The following is a 22,880-nucleotide window of genomic DNA, read 5'->3' on the forward strand; positions in this document are numbered from 1 at the left end:
TTGACCTTGGGAACAGTAGTTTGACAAAAAAAAAAAACTTAACTCAAGGTCCACTTATTAACTATTTCCAAGCAACAAAAAGCACTTGATAGATTTAATAAAAAACTCTTAAACTCAAGGTCTACAAGGCTGTTGACCTTGACCTTTCAACCACATCTCATAGTCTTCCTCAGCAGATGGAGTTTGCTCAGTTGTCATGCAGATAGCTCAGTTATCATCATGTGGCCTAAGTTTGGAACTTCAGTCACATTATAACCTCTTTCTTTGGTCAAAGACTTGAAAGTGGAGGAAGATTGTGAGATGCAATTGAAAGCTCCAGAAAGGCTAGTAAATGGACGTTGGGTTAAGTTTTTTTGTCAAATAAATCAAGTGCAGGAACAGGGGTTACCTTCCTGACTATAGTTCCATACTGAGGTCACATGATGATAACTGAGGTATCTCCATGACAATTGAGCAAACTCCATCTGATGAGAAAGACCTTGAGATGTGTTTGAAAGTTCCAGAAAAGGCTAGTAAGGGGACCTTGAGTTAAGATTTTTAATCAAGTGCTTTTTATTTTTGCTTAGTTATGGTCAAAAATGTGTTATTGTTATATTTTTCAATATTGTCATATGTCATGTTTCAATCCAATGTTACATTTTAGACCTACGGAGACTATATTTCATGGACTATGTTTCATGTACCATGTTAGCTTAGCTTTGCTATTAGTCTTGGTATAATACAGGGTGAAACAGAAGAGACAAAAGTAGCACAGGCATAACACTGAATTCCTTAAGTTTTATATTTGGATATGCTGTAGGGTGACAGGCCGAGGTCTCATCAGGAGGGAAGTGTAAGAGAGCGCTTACGAGGCTAGTTCATAAAATGTACGGCAAAGACATTTCTGCAATAAGTCTATGTTAAGAGAAGAAAGTGACAGCAAAGTGCATTGCCCAGGTAACAGACCCAATGTAGGCTATGTAAAATATTGTATTACATAATGTGAATATGCATATTCTTAGATGATCAATTGACAAGATACTGTGAAATATATGAAAAATGTATCGCCCATTTGTTTAGCAAGCCATTTTGTCAACCTCAGCCGTAATCTGTCTGTGTGAGTGGTAAAAGAAGCAGGTGATGTGCAGCGCCTGTTTTCAGACTTTCAGTTAATTAATTAAAAATACAAGATATTGCTATTATCTATTCATGTTGTAACTCTTTGTGATATATGTAAATGACAAGCAATATTCACATTCAACTGACTCAAGTATTAGTTTTTTGCATTGTTTGACTGCTGGCAAAAGTGCAGCGTACATGCCATGGACACTACTTTCCATTCCATTGTGGGCACTGAACTGAGAGCATATTGTGCATAAATTTCACACAGAATTTAGGCACTCAAATAAAATGGCAGACAGTAAATATGGTGCACCTTATAGTAAATTGAGACAGAGCAGAGCAGTCACCATAGCACCATCACATAAGTAAATGTTCCCTTTCCCTCCCTGACCCCACTTCTTCTCTTCAAGATTCCCCAGATCAGCTATGCGTCAACAGCACCGGAGTTGAGTGACGACAGGCGCTATGACTTCTTCTCACGGGTGGTTCCTCCAGACTCATTCCAGGCCCAGGCCATGGTGGACATTATCCGAGCCCTGGGCTGGACTTACGTCTCCACCATCGCCTCAGAAGGCAGCTATGGAGAGAAGGGAGTAGAGGCCTTCACACAACTCTCCAAAGAAGCAGGTAAAGAAAGGTGATCAGTGTTGGGCATCTTTTTTGTTTGTTTGTTTCTATGATTTAAACATGCACTTGCATTTTTCACCAGAGGAAGATCAGTTTTGCATTTGCAGTTCATCGTAAAATCTGTTTTGGGTGGATGAATTATTGATCTGTTTGGCAGCTTCTGCTTTAGTCCCCCAGTGAGTTGTGGAGTGCTACTGGAAATGTAGACTGAGAAACAGCTTGTAGAGAGGATGCCATGTCACAATAATGAGCATGGCCTATACCCATGTCATTGTTTTTTAAATCAAACCATTTCAACTTTTTGTTGCATGCACACTCAGAAGGAAATTGAAAAATTCTAATGTGTTCTCTTCAGCCAACAGAGAGGAGGAAGAACGGTTTGGCAACTGGTCATTTGGGAGACATGAGTTTTGCTTTACACTTTGCCTTTTCTGTTTCATTCAACCTCATTCTTTATCCCTTGCTAGTGAGAGTGCAGGGCTCTGAGGATGGTAAAGATGATCAGTCAGTTCAAACCACTCTGGTCTGGTTGTGTGTATGAAGCAGCAGGGTTTTAAATATTTAGTCTTTTTAGAAAAGAAGCTGGCCTTCTTTGGTGAATGTCTCTTGACATTTCTCTCAGAATCCGAGAGAGCCAATCAATCACTGAATGGTCTGGAAAGCCAGTTATTAGAATCAGTCTTGTTTGTAGGGTCCTGTAATGTAACACAAATGGTGATTGTTTAAAGTGGTAATGATCCATTTTCAGGCTTAAGAATTAAGTTGTTAAGTTTACATTTGGGTTTTGAGATGTTAGAATAAGGATCTTGAAGAGTACTTACAACAGAAATTTGCATTCAGACAAGGTGTTGTGGTTTTGCCCGTAACAGGGCTGAAAATTGTGCACATGCTTGACTCACCTGCTTTTTCCACAGTGATGTTGTTGTTGGCATGTGGTGGTACATGTGAATCAGCAGTCATTGCTGTCACCAGGAGACACTCAGTTGCTATACAGTACAATGGGTCGGCTATCTTTGTCGAATCATGTGGTATACTGTGCTGTGATTCACAGCTGTGCTGTAGAGACCAGTTGCTGCTGCAGTATTTCTGCAAGATCATGACAAGGATACACTTTTACAATACAGTTAATTTGAACTGACCATGATTGCAAGAACATTTTTTTAATGCACAAGAGGGGGCAATAACTGTGTGTTCAGAACTCCAACCCCTTTCCCCTCTTTGTGAAATAATTACTTTAAGTGGAATGTTACCTGGGCTGTAAAAATTACCCTCCCTAATTCATGACAGCACAAGTATTTTTGCTGCTTCTCACCTCGACCTCTATAGATCCTAATCCATTTCCTGTAAATCTGCAGAGAGTGATCTCTGTCTCTTCTAATACACTAATGTGCGGAAACCTCTAAAATGAGGAAAGCTAATGATATCCCGCAGGCACCGATCAGAAGTCCAGCATGCATGAATATTTTATCTGTGTGCATTCATGTCCAGTGTGATCACTCATTAAAACTTTAAGAAGCTGTTTGTGGCTGTGTAATTTTGCATCAACAGAGAGAGAGAGAGAGAGAGAGTGAGAGAGAAAGTAGCCTGTGTAGAAACGAATGAGGAAAAGTCCTGATTTAAGGCTTATTTTAGAAGTTTCAATTCATCTTATATCCTGTGATAAACACAACTTCTTCCAGCTGGTTTTCTCAAATGTATTTTCCACTGATGTTTCTTTTTTTTTTTTCTTAAGCAAAGAGCAGTAAACACACTGATATTATTATGACTCTTGAACAGTTACACAAGGAGTATGAAATTATAAGCCATTGTTGTTGTTGACTTATCCTGTTGGTACTGAGCTGCAGTCACTTTGCAATATTTTGTATTCATATACAAATGGGAATTATTTCCTCTAAAGAAATGCCCCCAGTACCCAAGGCATCTTATCTTTAAAAAAACACAATTTTGTAAATTCACAGTATTCATTCAAAGGCACCAGTTCTGCACCGGGACTGACTGGAATGAATTGAATTGAATAAGAAGCAAACATCTTAGTGAATATGGAAAGAGAGAATATCTGGAAAATATTGTAAGTATGGTGTGAAAATTTGTATTAAACCATTTTCAAGATATTGCTAAACTGCAGAACAACAACAGCAACATTGTTGGATGGATGTTGTTGCAGCATCCCTGCAAGTTGATCCATAAGGCTTTGAGACAGGTTTTGTGGCTGCCCTGTATGGTTGCAGTGAAATGTCAGATGCATTAGTAGGATTCTCGCTTCACCACTTCAAGGAGAACCATCTAGCGGACTAATGCAATATGGCTACCCATTACCCCAAGCTCATGGTCAGCCCGTATTGATCTCTTCTGTTTTTTTCTATTCTATTCTTTTTTTGCTCTACTTCTTCTCCCCTGTTTAGGCACTGTTCCATTGTGCACCTTCATCCTGGCTCCAGGTGAAGCTGGCAGAGATTAATCTTGTTTGTATTTTTCTGTGTCTGTCTGGACTCAGGCCAGAGCGATGGAGTTCAGTTTTCCCATTTGATAAAAAGACTTGCATTTGAGGAAAACCTCCCACATAGTATCACTGTGGAATTGATTGCCGCAAGTTGCCAACACAATGCGTTCTTAGATCTAGTCTGAGCTGTGTGGGAAAACAAAATCTGCCAGTAAAGTATAGCACTCCTATTTAGCAGTAGGAGAGGATTGGGGAGGAAGCCTGATGAATCCGTAAACACCGTAAAATACACCACGATACCTGTGTATGACCCTTCGACATTGCCAAGTCCCAGGCCGGCAGTGGAAAAGTGCACAGGATATGGAAGGGCACACAGATGTAGAAAATGAATGTCAGCTGCATGTCAGCCCATTTTGATGTGTTCAGGCGGGGAGACTGGAGGGAGCAGGTCTGTCTTTTGACTGCGGAGGTGATAAATATAATTGCAGCATTACGGATCCCCTGGAGGTTTGGGTTTGGAGGGTGTTGAGTCGGTGGGTGGGAGGTCGAATCCATCAAGAGCCTCTAATTTAAAGGGATTTGTATTTCACTAAGCAAAATGGCGAAGCTGGATTCCTCGCCCTGGAGTGCATTTTCAGAACTGAGGACATTGAGGATGAATAATTGAAGCAGTTAATGCAGTGCATGACCTATGGCACTCAGACAGATAAGCGGAGAACTTCCAAGAGCCTGATGAATTTAGCCATCATGATCATTAAGCTGTCTTTGATATATTAATCAAACGTGGAGCAGAGGTTAGGGGTTCACGTTGCATATAGTTTTGATATTATGTTGTGGGATCATAGGTAAATGTACAGCTAAAACTTTCAGTGTCACAAACCAGCACATCTCACTTCTAATGTAAGCAGAAATGTAACATTTCAAGTATTTTGATATATTTGACAAACTTACTTTGTCTCTTCACTCTCCTCCCTGACTGTAAGAGCCGGGTTATGTTCGAAACAACCTAGCTCATACGATGTGTTGTCCGACAACATCGGAAGGCAAACGTGTTTTTATAGCTGTTCAGAATCATTTAAATATGGGGTTAACGGCACATATTTTCAGACAGCCTCTCCTGGAAGACATTCATAGCATTAACCCGGTTGTTAACACGAAAAGTGCCAGAAATAGTTCTGTAAAGTAAGTTCAAACTCTGCTTACTTTCTCACCTCCGCTGGTCAATCGCTGTAGGACGTGGGTGTGATGTGGGATTGTTGGTTTCAGAAAGTTACAGAAATTGTCTGACCCCCACACCCCCACTCCCCCAATTCCAACGTTGGAAAGGTGTGGGGGGAGGGGGTTTCGAAAGCTGTCCGACCATCTGACAAGCAGTTCTGATGAAGTATACTGATGTCTTAAGTGGCAGCCAGAAGGTACAGTATTACTATACACAGCCAAAACAGACAATCAGCTCTTCTATAAACCCACTGTTTGAGTCAAGGACTTTTTCAAGTCCACACAATGCCTTCCAGTGACAAGTGAAGGCGGTCCAACCCACAGCAGAGTGCTCTGGAAGTATACTGTAGATATGATACTTGCATTTCCATCATGCCTGCCTCTCTGACTAACTGACCATCTGACTGATTGACAGATGAGGTATTCTGCAGGTGTTCAATAATTTAGCCAATGCTGAACAACCACCGGTCCGCAGCCTTTAGAGCACCTTAAGCCCACAGCATGTTCAGCTCTGGTGCTCTCTCTCTGTGAAGATGGGATCTGCTCCAAAGGCTTCTTGTCTTCATCAGTGGCTTCTGTTGTCTCTCTCTGTATTACTGACCATTGTGACGTACAATATATCTATGTTCAAGACTGTTATACCATTATAACTCTTCACACAAGCCCGCAGGGTTTTTTTCTATAATGGAGTTAATGCATTTTCCTGAGACTTAAGTTCTCTGTGAAAAAAAGAGAGCTTTCTTTCCTCTCTTGAATTAATGTGTGTGATACATACTTGCAGACATTCTGCCCACTGGAACTGAAAGGTGCCACTAATACGCCAGAATCAGATATTATACAGTACTAGAGTTTCCTAAAACAGAAACCTGGAAGCGTGTCATACTGTAGGCTTTCTGGCTGGAATCAACTGAAATCTCTGTGCTGAAACAGAGCTTTAGTGTCGTTCCTTGGAGACCTACAATGCTGGCTGCTCTGCACAAATGACACCAAGAACGTTTCACTTCAATAGGATACCACAAACCCTTAAGCAACAGCTAGGCCATTTGCGGGATCTCCATTTTTATGTTTAGTCCACTTAGGAAGGATAACAGCAGCCATCCCAGAGGTCTTTTGGCACATACAGGATGTTTTCTCGCATCAAGAAATATTTCTGATTCTGCCTGCTGATTCTTGAAAAATGAATAGTTAAGAGGAGGTTCAGCAGTTGTCATTTTGCTATCTTCTGCCTTTAGAAAATGCTACAGTAAACTATGACTGGAGATGTGTGATCTGCCAGCTAAAAGCTGTTTATATCAAAGTAATGAGCCTGAGGAGACTGGCAATTAGGAGATCCCTTCCATTTCTCTGTCTACTCAGGGAAACTCAAACTGAAAGGTTATTGGGTAGGCTATTAAAATGCTTGAGTGGGAGAAATTTTAATTGGTTTGGGTAAAGCTTTGCTGTTGACTCAGGACACAGACTGCTGCTTCAAGTCTAGGCCTACAGCAGTTAGGATGTTCTTTCGCTCAGGTGATCATATTATCTGTTTATCCACAGTGCCTCAAAGGTTAGCTTGTCCTCCACACCTATAATTACCACACCAGAGTGAAGCAAAATCTTTTTTTCATTATTTTTTTATGAAAGATATAATTTTGCTTTTCTACCCAATAATGAGCTGTTGAATATAACCCTGAAGACAACAATATCTAGCTGCTAAAAGCCAATTGTGATAATATACTATGCCAAAAATCTACCAACTATTTAGCAAAGCACGGAAGCAATCAGTACCCTTCATCCTGTACAAACTCATTAGTGGTGACCTGTCTGAGAATGATTTATTGTCAGTATTAATATCCTCTTTGTTTGTTATTGCCAGCTGTGCTATCTGATTGGTTCAGGGTCCAACAAGAGATGTTTGATAATGACTTTAAATGAAAAGTCGATGGCAAGCTGTTGGATTTTTTAAAATCCATAATATGAAATCTATAGCTTTATGTCCATGTTGAAGTGGATTATTGAATTTGTTATAGCAGATATGTTTATAACTCTCACTCTGTGAAATTATTCTGATGCTCAGTCGGAGGGCGCAGTTTGAGTGTTATATTGCATGCTCCTGTGGTTTTCAGATCATTGCCAAAATGTAAATGTATGCACTGTAAGACTATCATTTAGACTCTATAGCAAGCATGACAGCATCATCAAAATCTCCCTATTGTGTTCAGATGTTTTCCATTTCCATAGAAAAAAAGCAGCTATTGTGACCCTAGGCTTTTATGTGTGTGAGAGTGAGTGAATGGGTGAGATCATCCCAGAGGCCTTATCATTTCTTACTCCTTTCCCATTAAAAAGGTGGAATCTGCATCGCCCAGTCTTTGAAAATTCCCCACAACCCCAAGCTGGAGGATTATGACAAAGCCATCCAACAACTGCTAGAAACGCAGCACTCACGGGCAGTCATCATTTTTGCCAGTGAAGAAGACATACGGTGAGGAGCGCATCACATTCTGGCTTCATCCGTGTTGTTCAGGCACATCGATGACTTACCATGTTGAGGTCTTTAATCTCTGAGTAGCAGCTCCTGAAGACAGGCCAGAGGCACAGATTTACCATGCGTGCTACACAAACATACCTCCAACAACACAAACACAAGCTTACCTCGGAGGAGAAGTGGGAATACAGATCACAACAAAGCAACAGAAATATTGTTTCATTTACAATGCCCCATGGGAAATGTTGTAACAAAAACACAGATTCAAACATGTATTACCTGTAAATTCTGAATGAAGTGAAATGTAAAAGAAAAGAGAAGATGAGTGAGAGACATGGAGAATAATGACAGTAACTCCCCCTGTTATCTTTAAATAAAAGATAAAAATAACTTTCTTAAATAATCTTTGCTCAACATAACACAAAACATATATCAGTTAACACAAACTAACTAAACTAAACTAGTTTCCCATCCTTTCCCTCTCTCTCTGAGGAACTATACATGACAGAGCTGTAATGTCCAAACAAGGCCAGCTGGGCCTTTATGTAATAGATGTTAGATTGCACACACCTCTTGTGCTCTCTCTCCTAATTAACACATGGATGTCCTTGCAGAGGAGTTCTCAATGCCACCAAGAGGGCCAATCAGGTGGGCCATTTCCTTTGGATTGGATCTGACAGCTGGGGGGCCAAGAGCAGCCCGATCCACCAGCTCGAGGACGTAGCGGTGGGAGCAGTCACGATACTGCCCAAACGCTCCTCCATTACAGGTACGCACACACTGGTGCACACACAGAGACTCACACTGCATGCTTCACCACATGTTGTGTTACCGTATTGTATTGTTGGGAGTAATTGCCTTTTATAGTATTTTTTGCCTAATTGTGTGTGTAATTACTTGCAGACTAAATAAATAAAGTGGAAAAAAACTGTAATCATTGTTTTTTTTGGGCCACTTGGGGGCAGTGAAACAAGCTGTGAACACAACACTGACATATTATCACCATTTAAGTTGACATGGCTAACTTACTAGCAAATAAGTTCCTATTTACACATCCAGCAGTTACAGAGCAACATTAGCATTCATTTGGAGTCATGCTTTTGGCTACCAGGTGAATGTAGGTCCAATATTAGCTCTTCTTTTAGCCCTGGTTTTGGTCAAGTTGACACATAATCCATTGCATTGTTAATATAAAAAATTGATTACAGCTGCTTTAAACATTAAATAATTGATTTGTTGTTGTTTTTTTATTTGTTTTTTGATTCTTGGGGGCAGCGCAACAAGATTTAAACACAACATTGACCTATTATCACTTTATAAAGTTGATATGGTGAATATGTTAGCAAACAGTTACCTATTATATTAGCATTCATTTAGAGTCATGGTTCTGACTACCTGGCAAATGTTCGTTCAATATTTACTCTACTTTTATCTCTGTTTTTAGTCTCTACCAACAAAAATATCTATAAATAAATATTGTTAGCTATAGCTGCTAATATTAAATACTCCACTATGCTCACCAGCTAGTTGCTAACTTTGTCTGCTGTTTGGTGTTGGATAGGTAGTCTACAGTGGGATTATCAGGGTTAGGGTTGTTGGGATTCAGGTAGGGCAGGGCGGCGGAACAGGACGGCGGACATGACCACGTGGGTTGTTGTCACACACAGATCCAAAATGGTGGGCAGACCTGCAAAACTCAAACAAAGGGGGAGAGCTGAAATGGAGGATACACTTTATTTGTCCTTGAGCTAGTTATGCTACCATGCTATCTGGGTCATTTCAGATGTGTGTGAGTGTATGTGTGTACGTGTAAAGGTGTGTGGATGAGTGGAGAGGAAAGAGAAAGAAAAGCACACAAAGTAACACACAAGAAATCTCAAATGATGTGCCAGTGCACAATAGCTGTTCCTTTATCACACAGGAACCTGGCAGCAAACTTTCATTCAACAGCCGTGTTACTAGACTTTGTTCTGATAAAGCACAGTTATTAGCTTCCACAATGGCTAAAACGAACACAATTAAACGGTCCAGCGTGGTAGACAAAATGGAACGTGCTAAGCATAAAGAAAAACACACAGCAAAATAGGACGCAGAGGTCCGCTACTTTCCAAAATAAGCACAGCACAATTCACAACAATGAAGCTTAAATGAAGTAACACACAGTTATAAAATCCATCTCTGCCCAGACACAACCCTCTTACTTGAGATCGCTGTTAATAGTAATTGAATGCGTCTGTCTGTCTGGTTGTCCGGTGAAATCCTCCCAAGGCTCGGATACTGACAGAGCCAGGACTGCTCTGTCGGTGGTTCTAACAGCAGAACTGTTCCTTCGAATGGCAGCGGTGGAGAGCAGTAGTCGACTTTCGGTGGGGAGAGAGAGAGGCTCAGTGGCAGTCTTTCGCTCCGTGAAGAAGCAGTAAAACCTGACTCTGGACCTGATGTTGGACAGTCTGTTGCGCCAGGCTTTACAGAGGTGATGATGTTATAGCTGTGTGCTGGGATTTCATGCGCTGTATTGCTAGTCCCGTTGGATTCAACTGAGATCTTGCGTCTGGGTGTGAATTAACAGCTGGTGGAGATTTGGCGCTATTCTACTGTCTGGCCTTTTGTTTCCCATTCAGGCCTTGAGTCAAAGCTTTGCCCTTTTCCAACTAGGCCGCTATCTTTGTTCTGCACACGTGGTGTGGTTGGGGGCCATAAAACCAAAACAGTAATCTAAAAGACGCTAAAATGCCCCATAGAGCTGAGAGGAACTGCAGATTTGGTTGATAATTCTCTGTGGGTTCATCACTTCGAGTGACTCCCTTTCACATTAAGTATAGTCATTACATCCATTGTTAATATAAAAACATCGATAAGAGCAGATTTAAGAACAGAAGTTCACATTGGAAATTTCTTCAAATTTCTCTCATAAAAATGTATGCTTGTACACACACACTTGCAAGTTACACTTTCATGTACAAAGGCCTAAAGAAAATTTGCACCCTTGAAAACACCTTTAGATAAACAAACATCTGTGATGTTCAATGCATTTAAAGAGATATTTTCATGTACCTTTTTGGTGTGCCCACATTTGCCCCTGCCTCATCTATTTCTACTTCAGTCTGCAATTTTCTACATTTCTCAGAATGACTTTCGATAATCCTCAGAGAACAAGTATGACCTTGTTGTTGTATTTGGCCGTGGGTTGTGCATGACCAGACTAAAGTCAGTTTGGACAAATTGGCTACTTTGTAGATTATATTAGATATTAAAATCAATGAATATAAACTGTGTCACATTTTGCAGTCATCACAGATATATTTGTCAGTGTGGTTTTACTTATTTGCTTTAAAAAATCTCCAATCACAGCCTGCTGTCTGTGGAGAAATTGGTTTCTCTGGTCTCTGCTGATGGGTCTGAGAAAAAGCTTTAATTTAGTTTTTAATATTAAACATTGAAGTTTTTTTGATAATTTTCACATTTCCTGTCATTAAACTCCAAGACATACCATTACCAATTGTTTTTAAGTGCTTACAAATGGATTTCTCTTTAAAACTGTAGCTGTAGTCCACCCACAGACAAGGAGGAATGATACTGCTGCATTTGCCAGGACATGTACAAATTCACCACAGAAATATAATATTCTCCGCATGTACCATCTATTTTAAGTTCTGTTCAGTGTCACAATCCTAATAACCCCTCATCATTACATTCGATGAAATGTGAAAGTCTGAGTTTTATTAAGCTTTCCTTAATTAGAGGAGGTCTAGCCAGGACAAATGTACACTCAAGAGGCAGCAAGAATATTATTAATCCACCATGCATCATTGATGGTCTTTTTAAAAGAAAATCTGCTGAGTCATTCATCTCTGATTAGCCATTATCACCTCTACCCACGACTCAACTGATATGACCAGATAACAGAGTGTGGAGACACAGACAGAGACTTTGAAATGTGAAATTCAGATTATTCTCGAGACAGAAAATTGTGTTTCTGTAACTAAAGGTAAAAAAAAAAAAAAAAAAATACTGCACCATGAATCTCGCAGTGAAGTTTTGTCCCAGCTTAGTTTCCTGACCCACATTGGGTGGTAAAGTTGCACAAACAAGAGAACAAATTTCAACATACAGGTTTTCTTTTTCCTTTGTTGCAGCAAGTTATCTCTTCTCAAGCTAATGCCTCATACAGGCACCTAAGCTCTGTTGAAATGAGCGTTAAACTAATACATCATCCCTTCAATCCATCGCTATTGTAATGGATTTTATGAAGTGAAGAAAACCTGTTCAGCACCTACAGGACCCTGCAGCCTGAGGCACCGCGCTGAGGCACCACTTACAATCCCTGCGTTATTTATTATGTATCCTGTTTTTTAATTAATGTAATTTCCTAGATGAAAGAAGTGATTAAAGTTCCATGGGGCTTGAGAGGAAGAGGAACCACCGTGGTCAAAATTTGATGAAGTAGTGCTTGCTGGTGTGCTTTGAACACCTAGCGGCCAGCACCACGCCACCACCACCACAACACTGCTGCACAAGTTTCGCTTCATTTCCTCCAGGTTTGAATTGGTTGATAATTGGTCCGGAACTGAGCCATTCTCCTCTTTCCTTTATTTCCAGGGTTTGATGAATACTTTGCTGCGCTCACCCTGGAGAACAATCGCAGGAACGTGTGGTTTGCTGAGTTTTGGGAGGAAAACTTTGACTGCAGGCTCCTCAGTGTCTCAAAAAGAGAGGATACCAGCCGTAAATGCACAGGTACATGAGGTTTGACATGAACAAAGTAGGAACATTTTTGTAATACACTAATAGATGATGCATATTTTCACATGGCATGTCAGGTTGATGTGAACTTGACCTTTTGTTCACATTAGAAGCTGCAGATAGACAGTTTTAATTCAACCCCTCTTGTTTGCAGCGCAGCCAGAAAGTCTAACACCAGGTGTTTCTACCCAGCGGGTGCAGGACAGGCAGAGTTTATTATTAGAATAATAATGCACCACGTGTCTTAGTCATACTACAGTTACAGACCGTCTGCTCCTGTGGCTAATGTCCTGTAACTTTTAAATCCCATATTCCCTCTATTCCCCCTTAACCCAGTCACCTTGACAGCTCAGCACAGTCGTGCTATGTGCACAGAGCCAGAGTACTCTTTATTTAGGTTGGAAATCTCTTTGTGATAGCATTAATGATAGTGTTGTTGCTAACAGTGATGCATGCTCGTATTACCTAAACTCTGCCTGCCAACAATGTGACAGGCATTGCGCTGCATTTATTATCTACAAGGATGATGCCTGTGATGTGGGATGCTGTATTAATCTTGCTTGCATACGTGATGACTGTAATGGAGGTATGACAAATTACTGTTTGCTGAAGGATTTTGTTTCCTTTATAATCTCCAGTTTGGCGTATTTTGTCATGCGTCAAAGACAAAAGATGCTCGTCCATTTAGTGAGCCCCTCAAACTCTCTGTAAAATGACTGTAAATGTCTTTTATCTTTTCTTCTGTTTCACTGAGAATGTCTGTACAACTGTCTCTATATTCTCTTTTTTTATACCTTAAGCTGAGATCATATTTATGAATGTTAAATACAAACAGGAGGCTTTTGCATTCAAAGACTGTCCATTCCGCACCCTATGCAGAGCTCTGAAAAGCAAAAAGGTTATGTGTGGGCTGAAATGTATGTTAAGTTCTGAGAAATGGGCTGAAATGTCAGCACAGATTGCTTTTGACCTCCTTCAGTTTATGCATGTCTTATATGTGTCCTATTAACATCATCTGCTCCTCCACTAAGGAGAAAATTTTTTGTATTTTGGTATTCAAAGTTATTTCCTTGATAATGCTTTTTTGTTTACTGGGAGCTTGAATATTAAAGTGATGATGATGATGATAATGATGATGATCATGATGATAATGATTATTAAAAGTAATAGTATTTTGTTGTAATTTTCATTCACTCTTTGAAATGCAGCTTTCATCTACCTGGAGTATAAAATAGCTATTCAGTGTGTAACAAACACAAAAATCTAGCAGAGGTTGTGCATTATGTATTCTAACGGTGTATCAGCAGCATGAGGCAAAACCTTTACAGCTGCCCATAGTGAAAGGGCAGTGCACTGGGAGGAGGATATAAAAGAGCAGGAAGCCACTGTAGAAGAGGATGTTACTAAAGTTCATGGTGATCTTCATCACCTTGCAGATGGGACAAGTGAGGTCCGTTCTTAGCAGCCTATTACTTTGAAATGCACCGCAGTAATTCAATTGGAATCTGCTGTATTTGTCACAAACACTTAGTCTCATAGCTCAGCTTGATGTTTTCCACTTGGGAATTAAAAGTGTCTTATTTCCTATGCCACATTTTCCACTTAAGGTATAATTCCTACAAAATCAAAACTGAATGAACTGACAGCAAATGGTAAAAGGAGGAATAGAAATGAAGCTGGAGATGGGAGTGCTGAGAGGATGTAATGTCTAATGGCTCATGGTGTCTTTGGCTGAAAGTCCTCCTCTTCCTTTTCTTCCCTCAGGCAAGGAGCGCATCAGGATCGACTCCAAGTACGAGCAGGAAGGGAAGGTGCAATTTGTGATTGACGCGGTGTACGCCATGGCCCACGCTCTCCACAACATGCAGAGGGACTTATGTCCTGATCATCCTGGCGTTTGTCCACAAATGGAGTCTGCTGAAGGAAAGACTCTGCTGAAGTACATACGTAACACCAGCTTCAACGGTGAGTGACACATTGTAAAAGTCTGCACATCAGATGTTTACAGAACTGGGTTATGTTATTACTTTAGGCAGAGTTTTTAGACATTTTTCATTATACCGACTATAGTAAGTTAAAATTAGATTACTAGCTACTTATCATCACTGCAGCTATACTCTATTCTACTGTTTCACTGGACAGCAAGAAATTTTTTTTTTGTCCACTATGTTTCAAGCTGTATTGTGGAGATAATAGAATACATTTTAGATTAGAGCAATATAAAAGAATTAAAGAATGTATAAACATTCATAAACTTATGGATGAACCACCTATAAACATAATGAGGTAAAACAATGATGTCACATTTTCTCTCAGTGTATCAGTTTAAATGAGTCTACTGACCCTACTACATTAGTTAAAGGGAAACTTTCTCATGTTTTTGTGTCCAAGTGACTAATGGGGACAACAAGTTTTGAAATCAGTCCACATTGAGCGAGAGCACTGCATCCGACAGCCGCGAAATGGGCTGCAATGTAATCCTTCTGGGCAATTGTGCACCGTCAATGTACTGTTGTAGTTTTGGTGTTGTCACTTCCTGGTTTATTTTGTAGTATTCTCTTTCCCTTGTGTGTCTTGTGTTTTTACTTCCTGTCTGTGTTTTTCCCTCCAGTTTTGATTGTTGGTCCTCCCTTGATTGTTGGCACCTGTGTCTTTTTATATCACCTCCCCTAGGGTATTTAGTCTTAGTCTTTTCTTTGTTCAGTGTCGGATCATTGTTGTACACATGGTGTTGTTCCTGGCCAAGCCCTTGACTGAGTTTATCTTGGATTCTTTGTTCTCTGGTGAACCTTGTTTGGATTTTGGAATTTTGGATTTTTGGATTTTGGCTTTTGTCTGCTCATTACCTGTCTGCTCACCTCTGCCTGTTCTTGCCTGCATTCCACCCAACAATAAACATGGTAGTCATCCAGCTACTTCCGCTTCCTCGTCATCTGCTTTTGGGTCCACATACCTCCATACTTCTCTACCTGCATATAGCACCTCGCCATATGACATGTACGTCCACTAAAAGTGCTTGTTTTACCACTGACAGGCTCAGATTGTTATTATAAGTGTCTGACAACATTATGGACAGGGTCCCTACAGTGATAGACTTTTTTGTTAAAGAGTAAGATCCTTTTTGTTTAACTAGAAACAGCCGTTATATCGTTGTCCTTAAAGCCACCCATTGACAAATACAGTAATTTTGCCTCGCAGATCATCGTGACATCATAACACTTAATTTAAATTCGTTAGAAACAAAATAAAACTCACCAAAACTGTCTTGGTTAGTCTTTCTACTGTTCCAACAATCACCAACTCTGGTTTGGTCGAAATAAACTCTTAATTCACAGAGTTAAATGTGAAAATATCAAGAGAGGAGCGAGAGGGAGGTTGGGCATCAGAGAGGCAGCGGGAAGAAACAGCGTTTCGAGCCAGATTATAAAGCTATCTCATTTGTTTAATCTGTACAAAAAAAAAGTTGTGGTTTTATGGGGGGTTATGTACTAGAATGTTTCTTGGCCGGCAGGGGCATGTCCAGGGAGTGGCCTGGGGTGACACGGGTCACCCCTGAAATCTGATTGGCCACCCCAGGTGCCCCACCCCATTATCCTAAACTATGATTGGCGATCTGCCCGGTCAGAGGCGGGACCTTAGTTTGAGCTGAGTTGCAAGAGGCAGCTAGTAGCTTTTGTGGCATTTCACTGTAGCACATTTTCTGTAAGAGATTTGTGCACCACTAAGTGACTTCCTGTGTTACAAGATAAACTGTCTGTGTTGTGACAAGGTGCAGCTACCGAATGCAGTTTGAGGGGGGCGTTTTTAAGCGACTACCTGACTAATGAAAACTTGACTCGACTAAGACTCTTCTCATCAACAGTTTAGTCGACTATTAGGGGGCAGTCCTAATGCTAAGCTAAGCTAACTGTCTCCTGGCACCAGCTGCATATTTACTCTACAGGCATGAGAGTGGTATCACTCTTCTCATCTAACTCTCGGCAAGACAGCAAACAAGCGTATCTCCCAAAATATCGAAAATTTGCTTTAAACTTGCAGGCACAAATCACATTGCCCCAAATGTGCACATCTTAGCAAGCTAACCTTAGCACATTAATGTTGGCATTATGCTCAAAATATAGCTGACCCTGACAGGCTTGAGTCTGAGGAGTCTGTGCTGAGGTATGAGCTCATCAAACAAGAACAAGAACAAGTTATATAGGCTGTCTCTGTGGCTCTGGGTCCACACCAATCTGCAGTGTCAATTTAAAATGTAATTTTGAGAAAAATTTAATTGTGGACAGAAGAGCCAGAGTCCTCTCAGTTTCAGACTATGAAAAGTATGCAAATATGTAATAAATACATACCACCTCCTCTGTTTTATGCAGTTGATTGTGGGCCGGCTACAATTTAAATTTACATTAAATTTCATTCATAGCTTAAAGCACCACAACATTTTTTGGATCTTTTGAAATATTTTGGGCCAATATCATATATTGTGGGTCTGCCAGTACTTTAACCTCTACATTATTCAGCCCTGTACAGAAAGTGATGTGGAAGATACTTAACAGTTAATAGCAAATACCTATTAATGACAACTGCTCTGGAATGCAGAAGTGAGTGGAGGAAGACAGCCAAATGGGAGATGAGTTTAAAACAAGAGAAACCTTTGTCATTACAAATGTGCCGGCATGTATGTCAGCCAGTGATCATTAGAGGCTCTTCCAAAGTACATTGTGTCTTCACAAAATGTTCTAGATAAGATTCAGCTGTTTGAAGTACGGAATCAGCGTAATTTTCTCACAAAACTGGCCTACTTTTAGAGGTGGACCCAGCTCATTGTCATTTTTTTCATTTTTTTTATGTACTAACTGGGATAGAAATATGGTACTAACGATTTGCTAAAGATCCTGGTGTTTCATTTCATGCTTTAATTTTTGCCTCATTTCAGTGTATATTTCCAACATGAAATTTCACACAGAATATAAACTGCAGTCTAATAAACTTATACAGATTTCATGACTGAAGAGGACCAAGAACCAAATCTTGCTTCCTTGCCTGGTTAAATGAATTAATGAAAAAGTAACATAGACATACTATAGATAGTCTGCTAATACTTTCAAAACCTTTTGCTACAAAATATGAACACTTTAAAAATATATTTGCCATTAAATGCATTTAGTATTTAAAAAAGCGCAAACTGTAGGAAGCAAAACAAAGATCAAATAATGCTTTTTTTCTTGCACCTGCAGCATCTTTAGTACCAATAGTCATTAATTTGGGATAGTACTACCCTTGTAATAAGACTAAATTGCGTTGTTGTTACGTTGTTATTTTGTCGTGTTAGCCAATTTCCATTTGGAAAGTGGGGTTGTTTTGTTTTGTTTTGCCCTAACCAATCTGTCGCGAGTGACATGTCCATCCATGGAAATGATTTTTAGTCAAAGCAGAAGTTTTTCCCAACGATCTAAGACATTTGCACATTTAAGAGTTGTTACTTCTCTAAGGCGACTTACAACAACTTGTACAACTGCGTTGATGTTATCCATGCTTGTTAACATTTTTTTTCAGTCGCTTTTCTTTGTGGATGTAGCTATTTGTCTGCCTCTGGCACAAGAAGATGACTTCCCCATTAGTAATCCTGCCTACAAAGCTCTGACTGGCTCGGTTATATTCCAACCAACAACACAGACCTATTTGAATCACTGGAAAAAATCGAAGATGTGGGCAGTGATTCAGAGGTCTGGAGCCAGCCTATGAAATTTCTACCAGCTTTTAAGGATAAGGCTGGCATTATACTTCTCAGTCTCAGTAGTTTTCTAAAACAGCAGGGCTCTCTAGTTTTTAGCAAACTTACTCAAACAGGAGCAAATAGTCCAATTGTTTGGAACTATTTTCAACTGTGGATTAATACACATTTGCTGCGCTAGTGAGTATTTCAGCAGCAGGACTGTGTATGTGAGATCAATTCAAAATCAACAACAGTGCCCATCTTTATCACAATGAAGGAACATGTCACCCTGTGCACTGATGTGATTTTTTTATGTGTTTTTTAATAGTTTTTGAATGAGAATTGAGGTCTGTGGCACAGGAAATAAGCTATAACAGGCTTCGGATCACATAGATAGATAGACAAATATATAGAACATCACCAGAATTATTATTTAACAGATTATAAATATAACAGGCAACATCATGATTTAAATTTATATTGATCCATTAAAAGTTTGTTCCTATGCACATTTTGTATTTTGTGTAAGCAACGCATTGAACATGTTTAACAGAGCAAATAACTCTTTACAATTACTTGTATACAAAAATGTGTGAAAACAAACTTCTGTCAGTGAGCTAAAGGCTAAAGAGCTGCCTGCCTTTCTCCAACACTGTCGCTATGGCAGCAGTGCAGAGTTCCAGCAGGCGAGAAGCCCTCAGATTTTAAGGTGGAACTTAAGAAACATAATATATGCAATTGCCTGAAATTTTCAAGGAGACCTTAATTAAGTGCAGATTCATGCATGGGATTGAGAATCTGTTGTCCAATCTCAAAAACCATCTGGGCCTGTGCTGACTTTTCTGGATTTTTTTAGCTTCTGAAAAACATTTACCACAGTGTGGCACTGACAAAGAAAGAGGTTAATTTCACCTGAGCAAAAAATAAGATCTCTTCCTTCTCTATCTCCTCTACCTCTTCCTGTCTTATGCTATTATATTGTCAAACCTTTTTACTGGCAAGCAAAGGTCGTTCTGTTGTGGCTCAGGCATATCTCACTGCCCCTTATTGCATTTAGACTGGAACCACGCACATTATCCTGTGTATGTGCCACTGCTAATGTATGTTTGAGAGCGAAGGAGTGCAAGCCTCCTTTGTTGATCTCCCCACTGCGCCGGAGTCACAGAGCTGAAGAGTGAGAGGCAGAAAAAAAGGAGAGAATAATGACGCGAGAGAAACACAGCAGTGGATTCCCAGTCCACCCACACTGCTCGGCACAGCACAGCAGCAGTGCGCCTTTGTCATGTCTTAGTTCAGAGCCACATGCAAATGCATAAATCTTTCATCTTAGACAGCGCACTCACTAAGGTGTCTACACAGACCATTTTGTTCCCTTGAAAATATCAGGCAATAGAAAATACAAAGGAATTTCTAATGCCTTTTTATCTGCACACACAGAAACGCCACTTAATTATTTGCTCTAAAGCTGAAGAGCGCCAAGTGCCCAATCACTCATGTCACTTTAGTCAATGACTTTGTGTGTTTGTTTATTTGTGTATGTTTTTGCTGGGGCGTGGAGTAAGAATGGTAACCCTGTCACTGATTTTGCTCACTGGATTCAGTATGTTGTCAACATCTTTATACACAGTGTCAACAAGTCTACTGTCTGTTTTGTGGAAGTGACAGGACGGTGACTGCCACCCACCGAGTGTGGTTTTCATATTGAGAGACTTTTCACTATGGGCTTCACAAGTACACTTGAATTCATTCAACACCCGTCCTGCTTCATTATGTGTGCTGACACATGGATACCTACAGTATGAATTAGCGTTCTACTTTCTAACAGAAAGACTGATGGGTCAAACGACTGCAGTGGTGCCATTTCTGTATTGTTAATGTGGAATATATGTGCTGTCACTTTGCATAACAGCAGATAGTGAGGGAGTGTGGCTCTGCATCAGCATGGAAATGGCCACTTAAGGTCTTATAAACTGGCATTTGTAATGCACAATGGTGTCACAAAGTCAAAAAGGAAAATATGGGTCCTTGTCCACAGTATTTTATTAGAATGGCCCCCTATTCTGATGCCTGAAATGGGCTTTTTCTCTTGCTACCTCTGCCTTTCTTGTTTTACACGAGTCTTTTGGCCTGAAACTTTTGTAGAATGTTCAATGACAAATGTCCTTGGAAAAAAAAACAAGAGGGAGATGAAATTCCCTTCTGGCTTAAAACTAAGGAAAAGGTGCAGTGGCCTTCCATCCAAAAGCCACAAGCTCTGTTCTAGATACAAAAGACAACATGTTCCCAAAAGTGTTTTGGACACATGCTCCTGGTCCTTTCTCTACACTTTTTATAGCCAGAGCTATTAAAGTACTTAATTCCCATGCCAAGTGTCATCAGACTCCCCCCGTCCCATTTCAAAAATGGTATCTCCATTCGTGCTTATGAGCTACTGTATGCAGTGCCAAGGTGAACAGAATTGTAAAATGCAGCAGTTTCTCCATTCTCTCTCAGCAGTGTGGGATGGTAAAAATGACCTCATCAACAATGCAGACCTCATGTATAAAATAAAGTACAACCGTTTTTCCCCATTAATGCCACTCAGCATTCACTGCTGCAAGGGAGATCTGATGTTGACTGACATCTGCATTAACACACTACCTTGCACATACACTGCAGTCATGAGACTCGTATTATTGAGTGGTGTGCACACATCCACGCATATACTAGTGTAGACACAACTGACAGGCTTGAGAGCTTGCACAAATACACATTTAAAAAACTAATTTCCTCATAATGTTTCAGGTGTCTGCAGTCCTCTCTGAGCTAATTAGTGAAATCTTCAGGGCTCTGCTTGAGACAGGCTGCTACACACTGAGAGCAGATGGGGACCGTATGATGCTTTGGCTGACCTGTGTATCATCCCTACATCTCCTGTTGTTGTCCATTCTGTGACTAAAATGCATTACTTAACCTAAGGAGGTGTGCGTGCATTTGAATTCCTGATATTATAGCACAGCTGAGAGTCCACATATCTAACCATGTTTTAAATGTGAAAATATGTTCCTCCAGTGGCCATTGCACAGCTGTGATGATGCATAGGAAGCAGGTGAGGAAGTGCTATATTGGTCAGCAGGGAGCTTGCTTTCCTGTCCGTGATTATCATAAAGGTTCAAGATATAGGTCATTGTGTTTGGAGGTTCTAACTGGGAGGAGCAGACTCAAGCACTCTGTGGTCCTTTGTGTGGTCCATGTAGGCCACCGCACAGTAAGAGGCAAGGGGTTAAAAGTTCATGTTTTTCTCTTATTAGAAGTGGTGCTGTTCTCTGTCACACCAGCGTCTAACACTTTTCTATCCTGCTGTATTTTTGTTGCATTTTCTCTCTCTTGCTCTGTACAGGCAGTGCTGGCACCTCTGTTGTGTTTAACAAGAATGGCGATGCTCCAGGACGCTATGACCTGTTCCAGTTCCAGATGACCAACTCCTCCACCCCAGAGTATAAGGTGGTAGGACAGTGGGTGGAGACCCTCCAGCTCAGGGTATGACAATTTTCTGGTACCGGGAACACAGACGACAGACACACAATGTCAAATGTTGTTTAAATGCTTGTGTCTAAACAGGACGTCGAGGCTCAGCGATGCTAATGATTTACAAGCGTGAAGACTTTCTGTGTTGTCCAAAATTGAAATCTCTTATGTGACAAGGGGGCGCAGATTATTTGCATCTCAAATACGGAGGGAGCTCAGGTGCAGACATGTTTTTTCTTTCAGTCTAAATGATGTATTTTAGGTGAAAAAATTAATCTGTTTGTGCAATTTAGCAAGAAAAAGGCAGTGTTACCCAGAAGATACATTTTCAAAATTCTTCAGGTGTAATATTTTTCTCTAACAATGAATAGAGAAACATGTTCACACATACACACATTTCAGTTGATGTGTTGCCTACTAATGTAAGTCCTAAAGAAAGTTACTTTTAGACAAATGTTTATATTCATAATTGAAACATGGTTTTATCAAAGGTTATGAAATATCCCAACAGCTGCTTTTCAGGAGAGCAAAAAAGATGCAATTAAACCGACAGAGGAATTTAAAATCAGTGTGTGAAGGGGGATAAAATGCGGTAATTTTAGTCTGTCACATTTTGTATGCTGTTAAAAAGGGGTTTGATATGTTTCCAACTGTAAAAGGATGTTAGGGCAAGACTAAATCATCAGCGAAGGCATGATTTGAGAGAGAGTTCAACATTAAAAAGAAGAAAGCAGAAAGAAAACAGGCAATGACGATACTCCATTGTTGGAGATCACTCTTCTCCCACTGAATAAGTTGAACACTGACGGTGAAGCAGAGTGGGAGGAAGAGGAAGAACATGTTTTTAACCCAAGTGTCAGACCATATAAGTTCAGTGTTTGGGAGCAGAGAGCTGCTAAAGATGTTGATGTTGTTAGAAACTGACACCTAAATACACACCTCCCATGTTACTTCTTGTGCTCAGTAGCTTTCCTGCAGGTTTTACTGTACATAATGAAACTCTAAATCTATGATCACATTTTGTCAGATAGAATTTAAGGTATACCCAAGAGAGCAAAATAAATCAT

The 22,880-nt window shown here is 40.2% G+C and overlaps 1 protein-coding gene across 3 annotated transcripts in view; it reads left to right on the forward strand.

The window, feature by feature from the left end:
• Nucleotides 1-22,880, forward strand: part of LOC122883315 (metabotropic glutamate receptor 7-like) — a 95,062-nt gene that overhangs the window by 55,010 nt on the left and 17,172 nt on the right. For 2 of the 3 annotated variants that reach the window (XM_044211802.1, XM_044211800.1), the window contains exons 2-7: nt 1,512-1,728; nt 7,715-7,850; nt 8,468-8,622; nt 12,453-12,590; nt 14,361-14,561; nt 21,686-21,825. In XM_044211802.1, coding sequence (XP_044067737.1) covers nt 1,512-1,728; nt 7,715-7,850; nt 8,468-8,622; nt 12,453-12,590; nt 14,361-14,561; nt 21,686-21,825 — 987 coding nt within the window. The remainder of the gene's footprint in view (nt 1-1,511; nt 1,729-7,714; nt 7,851-8,467; nt 8,623-12,452; nt 12,591-14,360; nt 14,562-21,685; nt 21,826-22,880) is intronic. The other variant, XM_044211801.1, reaches the window with a different exon arrangement.

The sequence above is a fragment of the Siniperca chuatsi genome, linkage group LG10, assembly GCF_020085105.1.
Source record: "Siniperca chuatsi isolate FFG_IHB_CAS linkage group LG10, ASM2008510v1, whole genome shotgun sequence".
Classification (NCBI taxonomy): Eukaryota; Metazoa; Chordata; class Actinopteri; order Centrarchiformes; family Sinipercidae; genus Siniperca; species Siniperca chuatsi.